Source organism: Geotrypetes seraphini, chromosome 3 (genome assembly GCF_902459505.1).
Source record: "Geotrypetes seraphini chromosome 3, aGeoSer1.1, whole genome shotgun sequence".
Taxonomy (NCBI): domain Eukaryota; kingdom Metazoa; phylum Chordata; class Amphibia; order Gymnophiona; family Dermophiidae; genus Geotrypetes; species Geotrypetes seraphini.
In genome coordinates, this window is record NC_047086.1 from 195,754 (window position 1) to 208,120 (window position 12,367).

Sequence of the window (12,367 nt, forward strand, 5' to 3'; positions counted from 1 at the left end):
CATAATATCTTAACAATCTCTCACTTACACCCCAGTCTTCATTGACCGAAAGAAGTCTTACCTACACTGATTGGAAGTTTTGATTCAATGTGTGATCCTTTTTGGACTTAGTAGGAAAATTGTTCACATAAGAAGCGGGAAGTACTCAATTGATGATTCATATTTTATGGAATGCATCTACTTTGCGATTTTTCAAATTTGTTATGACTGGGAACTGTTATGATAATAGAGAACTTTTTTTGCTTAAAGAAAGTCGAAATGTACAGCAGTATTTGCTTGTTAAATTAGGTGGATTACTTACATTGATTGTGTAGAGTTAGTGGTGGAGTGTGAATGAGAGATTGTAGAGATATTATGTAATCTCAGAAATTACAGACCAGTAAGCCTCACTTCAGTGCTAGGCAAAATGGTGGAAACAATTATAAAAAATAAAATTGTGTAACACGTAGACAAACATGATTTAATGAGACGGAGTCAGCATGGGTTCAGCTGTGGGAGATGTTGCCTCACAAATTTGCTTGACTTATTTGAAGGTGTGAATAAAGGTGAGCCAGTTGATGTAGTGTATCTAAATTTTCAGAAAGCTTTTGATAAAGTTCCTCATGAGAGGCTTCTGAGAAAATTAAAGAGTCATGGGATAGGTGGCAAAGTTCAGTTGTGGATTAGGAACGAAAGATTAGAACATAAGAATTGCCGTTGCTGGGTCAGACCAATGGTCCATCCTGCCTAGCAGTCCACTCACGTGGCAGCCCTAAGGTCAAGACCAGTGCTCCAAATGAGTTCAGTCTCACCAGTTTAGCATGAACTTGTCCAACTTTGTCTTGAAACCATGGAGGGTGTTTTCCCCTATAACAGACTCCAGAAGAGCATTCCAGTTTTCTACCACTCTCTGGGTGCAGAAGAATTTCCTTACGTTTGTACGGAATCTATCCCCTTTCAACTTTAGAGAGTGTCCTCTCGTTCTCCCTATCTTGGAGAGGGTGAACAGTTTGTCTTTCAATACTAAGTCTATTCCCTTCAGTATTTTGAATGTTTTGATCATGTCCCCTCGCAGTCTCCTCTTTTCAAGGGAGAAGAGGCCCAGCTTCTCCGATCTCTCACTGTACGGCAACTCCTCCATCTCCTTAAGCATTTTAGTCGCTCTTCTTTGGACCCTTTCGAGTAGTACCATGTCCTTCTTCAAGTACGGCGACCAGTGCTGGACACAGTATTCCAGGTGAGGGCGCACCATGGCCCGGTACAACGGCATGATAACATTCTCTGATCTATTCATGATCCCCTTCTTTCCATTCCTAGCATTCTGTTCGCCTTTTCACCACCACCGCACATTGCGTGGACGGTTTCATTGACTTTTCAATCAGAACTACCAAGTCTCTTTCCTGGGAGGTCTCTCCAAGTACCGCCCCGGACATCCTGTATTCGTGCATGAGATTCCCGCATGCATCACTTTACACTTATCTACGTTGAACCTCATCTGCCATGTCGATGCCCATTCCTTGAGCCTGATTATGTCATGTTGCAGATCTTCGCAATCCTCCTGTGTCTTCATTACTCTGAATAACTTCGTATCGTCCGCAAATTTAATCACCTCACTCGTCATACCTATGTCCTGATCGTTTATAAAGATGTTGAAGAGCACAGGTCCAAGCACTGAGCCCTGCGGCACCCCACTAGTGATGCTCTTCCAGTCTGAGTATTGTCCATTTACCCCCACTCTCGGAGAGAACGTGAACTCGAAGGCCTTGAGCATGCGCAGATGCTCAAGGCCCAGCGCGAAGAAGAAGGCAGATCTTCGGGCACTGGCACCGGCTAGTCCTGTGCATTGGTGCCGGCGCCAAATGGGGGTAAGGAATGTGATCGGGTGGGTGGGTGCTTGGGGTATGCCGGATGGCGGCAAGGGGGGGGGGTGCGACGTGAGCGGAGGGTGCCGGATCGCGGGGGGCGCTCGTAAATCAAGGCACGCTTGTTTTCCGAGGCGCCAATTTTGCGAATGTTTTGCTCATCTTGCAAAACACTAGCAAACCGGTGCACTCGTAAACCGAGGTACCACTGTATTTCTGTTCTGTGTTCACGGAAGAGAATCTTGGAGAAGAACCGAGACTGTCTGACAAAGTAACGTGAGAAAATGGAGTAGATTCTGCACCGTTCACGGAGGAAAGTCTTTATGAACAACTTGAAAAACTGAAGGTGGACAAAGCGATGGGACCGGACGGGATCCATCCCAGGATACTGAGGGAGCACAGAAAGGTTCTGGCGGGTCCTATTAAAGACTTATTTAACAAATCTCTGCAGACGGGAGTGGTTCCTGGGGACTGGAGGAGAGCAGATGTGGTCCCTATTTACAAAAGTGGTCACAGAGATGAAGCGGGAAACTACAGGCCAGTAAGCCTCGCTTCAATTTTTGGAAAAATAATGGAAGTGTTGCTGAAAGAAAGGATAGTGAACTTCCTAAAATCTAATGGGTTGCAGGATCCGAGGCAACATGTCTTTACAAAAGGTAAATCATGCCAAACGAACCTGATTGAATTTTTTGATTGGGTGACCAGAGAACTGGATCGAGGACATAGTAACATAGTAGATGACGGCAGATAAAGTCCCGAATGGTCCATCCAGTCTGCCCAACCTGATTCAATTTAAATTTTTTCTTCTCAGCTATTTCTGGGCAAGAATCCAAAGCTCTTCCCGGTACTGACGAAATCTCCGTTAAAACCTACTCCAGCCCATCTAAACCCTTCCAGACATTGAAGTCCTCTCCAGCCCATCCTCTCCCAAACAGCCATATACAGACACAGACTGTGCAAGTCTGCCCAGTACTGGCGTTAGTTCAATATTTAATATTATTTTCTGATTCTAGATTCTCTGTGTTCATCCCACGCTTCTTTGAACCGGCCAGGGAGGAAGTGGGACTATTGGATGATGGAGACAAGAAGGGAGTGGTAAAGGAGGAAAAAAAGGTAGCTGACAGGTTAAACAAGTTCTTCTCATTAATCTTCACGAGAGAGGACACATCCAATATTCCAGAACCCGAGGAGATCATAAGTGGGGATCAGGATGAAAAGCTGGTCTAACTAGAGGTAAGCCAAGAGGATGTCCTCTGACAGATAGACAGACTGAAGAGCAACAAATCACCGGGGCCGGACGGCATCCACCCAAGGGTACTAAAAGAACTGAGAAACGAAATAGCGGATACACTTCGCCAAATATGTAACCTATCCTTAAAAACTGGGAAGATCCCGGAGGACTGGAAAATATCAGATGTCACGCCCATCTTTAAGAAGGGATTAAGGGGTGACCCGGAAAACTACAGGCCGGTGAGCTTGACCTCAGTTCCGGGAAAGATGATGGAAGCACTGGTTAAGGACAGCATCTGCGAACACACAGAAAACAATGGACAGCTGAAGGCGAGCCAGCACGGCTTCTGCAAGGGAAGGTCGTGCCTCACGAACTTACTGTACTTCTTTGAGGGAATAAACAGCCAGATGGATAAAGGGGAATCCATAGACATCATTTACCTTGACTTCCAAAAAGCCTTCGACAAGGTAACCCACGAACGGCTGCTTAAGAAGCTGTGGAACCACGGGGTACAAGGGGATGTCCACCGATGGATCAAACACTGGCTGGCAGGCAGGAAACAGAGGGTTGGAGTAAAGGGCCATTACTCAGACTGGCAATGGGTCACGAGCGGAGTTCCACAGGGGTCAGTGCTGGGACCAATCCTGTTCAATATATTTATTAATGACCTGGAGGCGGGAACAAAATGTGAGGTTATTAAATTTGCGGATGACACCAAACTCTGCAGCAGGGTTAGAACCACGGAAGACTGCGAAGACCTGCAAAGGGACCTAACGAGGCTGGAAGAGTGGGCAAAAAAGTGGCAAATGAGCTTTAACATAGAGAAATGCAAGGTCATGAATGTAGGGAAAAAGAACTCGATGTTCAGCTACAAAATGGGGGGATCATTGCTAGGGGTAAGCAACCTTGAAAGAGACCTGGGGGTGATGGTGGACACAACATTGAAAGCATCAGCACAGTGTGTGACAGCCTCAAAGAAAGCAAACAGAATGTTGGGTATCATTAAAAAGGGTATCAAGACCAGGACGAAGGAAGTAATCATGCCGCTGTATCGTGCAATGGTGCGCCCACATAACGTGGAAGACATGTGGTCGACTTTGAAAGCAACCATACAAGAAGCAACAAACCGCTATGTAAAATCAGTAAGTAAACGGCGAAGGAACAATAAGCCACAGTGGTTTACTGCGGAGATCTCAGACCTGATCAAGGAGAAGAAAAAAGCATTCATCTCTTACAAACAATCAGGGAAGCAGGACTCTAGAGCAGACTACCTGGCCAAATCAAAAGCCGTCTAAACAGCAGTCAGGGAGGCTAAATTCCTCATGGAGGAGTCTCTAGCAAAGAACATCCAGAAGGGAGATAAATCCTTCTTCAGGTATATCAGTGATAGAAGAAAAAACTCAGGCGGGATTGTACGTCTTAGGAAACCAGATGGAGACTATGTGGAAAAGGATTCGGAAAAAGCCCAACTATTAAATGAATACTTCTGCTCAGTCTTCACCCGAGAAGCGCCAGGGCTCGGCCCTCAGCTACAGACAAGGGTTAGCTCAGTTGACCCGTTTAGTAACTTTGAGTTTACGCCCAGCAGTGTCTACGGTGAGCTGTCAAAGCTCAAGGTTAACAAAGCAATGGGGCCGGACAACCTGCACCCCAGGGTGCTTAGGGAGCTGAGTGATGTCTTGGCGGAGCCACTGTCCGCGCTCTTCAACCTCTCCCTTAGTACAGGCAGCGTCCCGTTGGACTGGAGGACGGCTAACGTCATTCCACTCCACAAGAAAGGCTCAAAGATGGAGACAGCAAACTACAGACCAGTGAGTCTAACATCGATAGTGAGCAAACTAATGGAAACTCTAATCAAACACCAATTAGATAAGATCCTGGATGAGGAGAATCTACGGGATCCCCGACAACATGGATTTACTAAGGGGAGATCCTGCCAATCCAACCTGATCAGCTTCTTTGACTGGGTAACGGGGAAGCTGGATATTGGGGAGTCCCTGGACATCGTGTACCTGGACTTTAGCAAAGCATTCGATAGCGTACCACACCGCAGGTTACTGAGCAAGATGAGTTCTATAGGATTAGGTAACACATTGACGAAATGGGTTGGGAGCTGGCTTGGAGGTAGGCTCCAAAGGGTGGTAGTGAACGGCACCCCCTCCAAAATGACGGAGGTGATTAGTGGAGTACCACAGGGCTCAGTCTTGGGCCCAATCCTATTCAACATCTTTATAAGAGACTTGGCAGAAGGGCTTCGAGGTAAAATAACATTATTCGCCGATGACGCCAAACTTAGTAATGTAGTGGGCAAATGCACAACAGACGAAGATTCAGTGCCCGACAACATGATGCACGACCTACTCCTACTGGAGCGATGGTCTAGGACATGGCAACTCAACTTCAATGCCAAAAAATGCAAAGTTATGCACCTGGGCAGCCAGAATCCATGCAAGTCTTATACCCTTAATGGCGAGATCCTAGCAAAAACGGTAGCAGAACGAGACTTGGGGGTAATCGTCAGTGAGGACATAAAGTCTGCCAATCAAGTGGAGGAAGGCAAGACAAATCATGGGCTGCATACGAAGGGGTTTCGTCAGTCGTAAGGCGGAAGCCATTATGCCATTGTATAGATCCATGGTGAGGCCCCACCTGGAATACTGTGTGCAATTCTGGAGGCCGCATTATCGCAAGGATGTGCTGAGACTGGAGTCAGTGCAAAGAATGGCCACCCGGATGGTCTCGGGACTCAAGGATCTACCATACGAAAAACGGCTTGACAAATTACAGCTATACTCGCTCGAGGAGCGCAGAGAGAGGGGGGACATGATCGAGACATTCAAGTATCTTACGGGCCGCATCGAGGCGGAGGAAGATATCTTCTTTTTCAAGGGTCCCACGACAACAAGAGGGCATCCGTTGAAAATCAGGGGCGGGAAACTACGAGGTGACACCAGGAAATTCTTTTTCACTGAAAGAGTGGTTGATCGCTGGAATAGTCTTCCACTACAGGTGATTGAGGCCAGCAGCGTGCCTGATTTTAAGGCCAAATAGGATCGGCACATGGGATCTATTCACAGGGCAAAGGTAGGGGAGGGACATTAAGGTGGGCAGACTAGATGGGCCGTGGGCCCTTATCTGCCGTCTATTTCTATGTTTCTATGGAGTACTGTGTCCAGTACTGGTCGCCGTACCTCAAGAAGGACATGGCAGTACTTGAGGGAGTCCAGAGAAGAGCGACTAAACTGATAAAAGGTATGGAAAACTTTTCATACGCTGACAGGTTGGAAATGCTGGGGCTATTCTCTCTGGAAAAGCGGGGACTTAGAGGAGACATGATAGAAACCTTCAAAATCCTGAAGGGCATAGAGAAGGTACACAGGGACAAATTCTTCAGACTGTGGGGAACCACAAGTACAAGGGGGCACTCGGAGAAATTGAAAGTGGACAGATTTAGAACAAACGCTAGGAAGTTCTTTTTTACCCAGAGGGTGGTGGACACATGGAACGCGCTTCTGGAGGTTGTTATAGGCCAGAGCACGCTACAGGGGTTCAAGGAAGGTTTAGATAGGTTCCTAAAGGATAAGGGGATTGAGGGGTACAGATAGAAGTAGAGACAGATTATAGGAATAGACAGGGACAACTTCACAGGTCATGGGCCTGATGGGCCGCCGCGGGAGTGGACCGCTGGGTGCGATGGACCTCTGGTCTGACCCAGTGGAGGCAACTTCTTATGTTCTTAACTCAGTCACCATTTTCCTCTCCACCATCTCTCTCGGGAGCGCATTCCAGGCATCCACCACCCTCTCCATAATGTAGAATTTCCTAACATTGCTCTTGAATCTACCACCCCTCAACCTCAAATTATGTCCTCTGGATTTACCATTTTCCTTTCTCTGGAAAAGATTTTGTTCTACATATGTTAGATTTAGTTTACTTAGATTTCATAAAGCCTTTGATAAGGTTCTTCATAGGAGGATCTTGAACAAACTTGAAGGGCTGAAGTTAGGACCCAAAGTGGTGAACTGGATTACAAACTGGCTGTCGGACAGACGCCAGAGAGTGGTGATTAATGGAAGTCAATCGGAAGAAGGAAAGGTAAGTAGTGGAGTCTTTCAGGGTTCGGTGCTGGGGCCGATCCTGTTCAATATGTTTGTGAGTGACATTGCTGAAGGAAAAGTTTGCCTTTTTGCGAATGATACCAAGATTTGTAACAGAGTAAGAATATAAGAACATGCAAAGTGCCTCTGCTGGGTCAGACCAGAGGTCCATCATGTCCAGCAGTCCGCTAACGCGGGGGCCTCCCAGGTCCAAGACTTGTATAGTAACCTTCTATCTATACCCTTCTATCCCCTTTTCCTTCAGAAAATTGTCCAAACCCTTATTGAACTCCAATACCGTACCCTGTCCTATCACACCCTCTGGAAGCGCATTCCAGGTGTCCACCACCCGTTGGGTGAAGAAGAACATCCTAGCATTGGTTCTGAATCTGTCCCCTCTTAATTTTTCCGAATGGCCTCTCGTTCTTGTAGTTTTTGAAGTTTGAAGAATCTGTCCCTCTCCACTTTCTCTATGCCCTTCAAGACTTTTAAGTCTCTATCATGTCCCCTCTAAGTCTCCGCTTCTCCAGGGAAAAAGCCCCAGTTTCTCCAATCTTTCGATGTATGAAAGGTTTACATATCTTTTATCAAACGTGTCGCTCTCTTCTGAACACTCTCGAGTATCGCCATATCCTTCTTTAGGTATGGCGACCAATATTGGACGCAGTACTCCAGATGCGGGCGCATCATCGCCCGATACAACTGCAGTATAACTTCCTTCGTTCTGGTTGTAATACCCTTCTTGATTATACCTAGCATTCTATTTGCTTTCTTAGTGGCAGCTGAGCACTGCGCCGACGGTTTCATTGTCTTGTCGACTATTACCCCCAAGTCCCTTTCTTGGGTACTCTCACTCAATAACAGCCCTCCCATCGTGTAGCTGTATCTCGGGTTTTTGTTCCCTACGTGTAAGACTTTACATTTCTCTACATTGAACTTCATCTGCCATCTCATCGCCCACTCCCCTAGTTTGTTGAGGTCCCTTTGTAAAGCTTCGCAGTCCTCTATAGTCCTAGCCCCACTAAATAGTTTGGTGTCGTCTGCAAATTTTATTACTTCGCACTTCGACCCTGTTTCTAGGTCATTTATGAATACATTAAATAGCAGCGGTCCGAGCACTGACCCCTGCGGAACATCACTCGTGACCCTCCTCCAGTCCGAGTAGTGGCCCTTCACTCCTACCCTCTGTTTCCTACTTGCCAACCAATTCCTGATCCATCTGTGCATGTCTCCTTCCACCCCATGGCTCTTCAGTTTCCGAAGCAGGCGTTCATGGGGTACCTTGTCAAAGGCTTTTTGGAAGTCTAAGTATTCGATGTCAATGGGGTCCCCTTTGTCCATCAGTTTGTTAAATCCTTCGAAGAAGTGCAATAAGTTCGTTAGGCACGATCTTCCCTTGCAGAAGCCATGTTGGCTTGTTTTCATAAGTTTATTCCTTTCTAGATGCTCCTCAATGGTATCTTTTATCAGTGCTTCCGCCATTTTTCCCCAGAACTGAGGTCAGACTTACCGGTCTGTAGTTCCCCGGGTCACCTCTTGATCCCTTTTTAAAGATGGGCGTAACGTTGGCTATCTTCTAATCCTCTGGGATAATGCATGTTTTCAAGGATAGATTACAAACTTGCTTTGGTAGTTCAGCTATTTCCTCCTTAAGCTCTTTGAGCACCCTAGGGTGGATTCCCTCTGGGCCTGGTGATTTGTCAGATTTTTAATTTTTCTAACTGCCTGTGTACGTCTTCAAGATTTACTTCCATGGATATTAATTTTTCTTCTTGTTCTCCTTTGAAGATTTGTTCAGGTTCCGGTATGTTGGATGTGTCCTCATTTGTAAATACTGACGAAAAGAACGTGTTTAGTCTTTCTGCCTCTTCTTTCTCCTCCTTCACCAAACCCTTCCTATCTCCGTCATCCAACTGTCCCACCTCATCCCTAGCCGGCTGCTTCCCTTTAACGTACCTAAAGAATGGTTTGAAATTTTGTGCTTCCCTGGCTAGCCTTTCTTCATATTCTCTTTTTGCTTTTCTAAACACAAGGTGACATTCTTTTTGATACTTCCTGTGTTCTTTCCAGTTCTCCTCGGTTTTACCTTTTTCCATTTCTTGAATGAATTCTTATCACCTATCGCTTTCTTCACTTCTTTAGTTATCCACGCCGGGTCTTTTGTTCGGCTCTTTTTGCACCCTTTTCTGAATCTGGGGATATACAGATTTTGCACCTCGCTCACTGTATATCCTTGAATAAAGACACCAAAGAAGGAGTGGAAAAAATGAAAAAGGATCTGCAAAAGTTAGAGGAATGGTCTAATATCTGGCAACTAAAATTCAATGCAAAGAAATGCAGAGTAATGCATTTGGGGATTAATAATCGGAAGGAACTGTATATGCTGGGAGATGAGAGGCTGATATGTACGGACGGGGAGAGGGACCTTGGGGTGATAGTGTCTGAAGATCTAAAGGCGAAAAAACAGTGTGACAAGGCGGTGGCTGCTGCCAGAAAGATGCTGGGCTGTATAAAGAGAGGCGTAGCCAGTAGATGGAAGAAGGTGTTGATGCCCCTGTACAGGTCGTTGGTGAGGCCCCACTTGGAGTATTGTGTTCAGTTTTGGAGACTGTATCTGGCGAAGGACATAAGAAAACTTGAAGTAGTCCAGAGGAGGGTGACGAAAATGATAGGAGGTTTGCGCCAGAAGACATATGAGGAGAGACTGGAAGCCCTGAATATGTATACCCTAGAATAAAGGAGGGACAGGGGAGATATGATTTAGACGTTCAAAGGTATTAACTTGAAAGGTATTAACGTAGAACAAAATCTTTTCCAGAGAAAGGAAAATGGTAAAACCAGAGGACATAATTTGAGGTTGAGCGGTGGTAGATTCAAGAGCAATGTTAGGAAGTTCTTCTTTACGGAGAGGGTGATGGATGCCTGGAATGTGCTCCTGAGACGGAAATCAAAGAAGCGCTCCCGAGATGGAATTCAAAGAAGCATGGGATGAGCACAGAGTATCTAGAATCAGAAAATAATAGTAAATATTGAAGAACTAAGGGCAGTACTGGGCAGACTTGCACGGTATGTGTCTGTATATGGCCTTTTGGTTGAGGATGGGCTGGGGAGGGCTTCAATGGCTGGGAGGGTGTGGATGGACTGGAGTGAGCTTTGACGGAGACTTCAGCAGTTGGAGCCCAAGCACAGTATCGGGTAGAGCTTTGGATTCTTGCCCAGAAATAGCTAAGAAGAAAAAAAATTTAAATTGAATCATGTTGGGCAGACTGGATGGACCATTCGGGCTTTTATCTGCCGTCATCTACTATGCTACCTTCAAAGATGTCAAGCAAATTGGTGAAGCAAGATCTCCCTCGGCTGAACCCATGTTGACTCCATCTCATTAAATAATGTTTGTCTACGTGTTCCATAATTTTATTTTTTTATAATTGTTTCTACCATTTTGCCCGGCACTGAAGTGAGGCTTACTGGTCTGTAATTTCCCGGATCTCCCCTGAAGCCCTTTTTAAAAATCGGCGTAACATTGGCAACTCTCCAATCTTCAGGTACGACAGACGATTTTATCAAGTATATTTCGCTCAGAATTTTTCATTAACTCAAGCGGAATTATGTTGAAGTTCGGCTAAGATACATTTTAAAAGCGCCCTTCATGCAAAATGAAAGCACTTCATGCAGTTTGAGCATTTATGTGCATTTTTTCAGTTTTTCTCAAACCAATTTGAATAATTTAGGCATACATATATTAATAACTCCACCTGTTAGCTTTGCACCATGCAACACTCTTTACAGCATGGTCATGGGCAAGAAAGCAGCTGAAGGGATATATGCAGACGGTGCCATCTGCCTGTCTCACACGTTGAAGTAGGGATTTTGTTGCTAAATCCCAAATCGCCACAGTGCCTATTGGTTTGGAAAGAAAAAACAGTTTAATAATAATAATAACTTAATTTTTCTATACCGCCATAATCTTACGACTTCTAGGCGGTTCAAAGTAAAGAGAGCTGTACAATTAGTGAATTACAATCTTAACAATCAGCGAACTACAATATAGTATTAACATGTTACAGTGAAGGGGCTGGATGGCCAGCGAATTACAGAATACAAATGGAGAGGAGGACACTGAACAGACAGAGAGTACAGAATACAATTGGTGAGGGAGTGTAGTATCAGCATGAAGAGTAAAAGTTTTTGAAAGAGGGAGTATTTTGACTAGGAAATAAATCTATTAAAATATACCACAAATCTATTAAAATTTACCACACACATTTTTCATTTTATTCAGGAGAAATATTTTACCAATCCACTATAAAAGAGCAGGATCATTTCCAAAATAGTTACAACAATAAAGAATTAAAACATTATAGTTTTCAGCAAGGCTGGTAGTGGTGAACATAAGAAGTTGCCTCCGCTAAGTCAGACCAGAGGTCCATCCTGCCCAGCAGTCCGCTCTCGCGGGGGCTCATCAGGCCTAATTGCCTGAACAGTGTCCCTGACTAATTTTGTAACTGCCTCTAATCCTCTAATCCTATCCCTATTACCTACCTCTACTCCTATCTGTACCCCTCAATCCCTTTGTCCTCCAGGTACCTGTCCAGACCCTCTTTGAAGCCCTGTAGCGTGCTCCTGCTTATCACATCCTCCGGTAGCGCGTTCCATGTATCCACCACCCTCTGAGTGAAAAAGAACTTCCTGGCGTTTGTTCTAAACCTTTCCCCTTTCAATTTCTCTGAGTGCCTCCCTGTACTTGTGGTTCCCCGTAATTTGAAAAATCTGTCCCTGTCTACCCTTTCTATGCCCTTCATGATCTTGAAGGTTTCTATCATGTCTCCTCTAAGTCTCCGCTTTTCCAGGGAGAAAAGCCCCAGCTTCTTCAGTTTGTCAGTATATGAGAGGTCTTCCATACCCTTTATTAGCTTAGTTGCTCTTTTCTGGACTCTCTCAAGTACCGCCATGTCCTTCTTGAGGTACGGCGACCAGTACTGGACACAGTACTCCAAGTGCGGGCGCACCATTGCACGATACAGTGGCAGGATGACTTCCTTCGTCCTGGTTGTGATACCCTTCTTAATGATGCCCAACATTCTGTTTGCCTTCCTTGAGGCTGTGGCGCACTGCGCCGACGCCTTCAATGATGTGTCTACCATCACTCCCAGGTCTCTTTCAAGGTTACTCACCCCTAGCGGTGATCCCCCCATTTT

General features: G+C 45.5%; 1 protein-coding gene across 5 annotated transcripts in view; it reads right to left on the bottom strand.

Moving 5' to 3' along the window:
- GTF3C2 (general transcription factor IIIC subunit 2) overlaps positions 1-12,367 on the bottom strand; it is a 357,778-nt gene that overhangs the window by 102,969 nt on the left and 242,442 nt on the right. For all 5 annotated transcript variants that reach the window (XM_033936535.1, XM_033936537.1, XM_033936536.1 and 2 more), the window contains one exon: positions 10,925-11,069. In XM_033936535.1, coding sequence (XP_033792426.1) covers positions 10,925-11,069 — 145 coding nt within the window. The remainder of the gene's footprint in view (positions 1-10,924; positions 11,070-12,367) is intronic.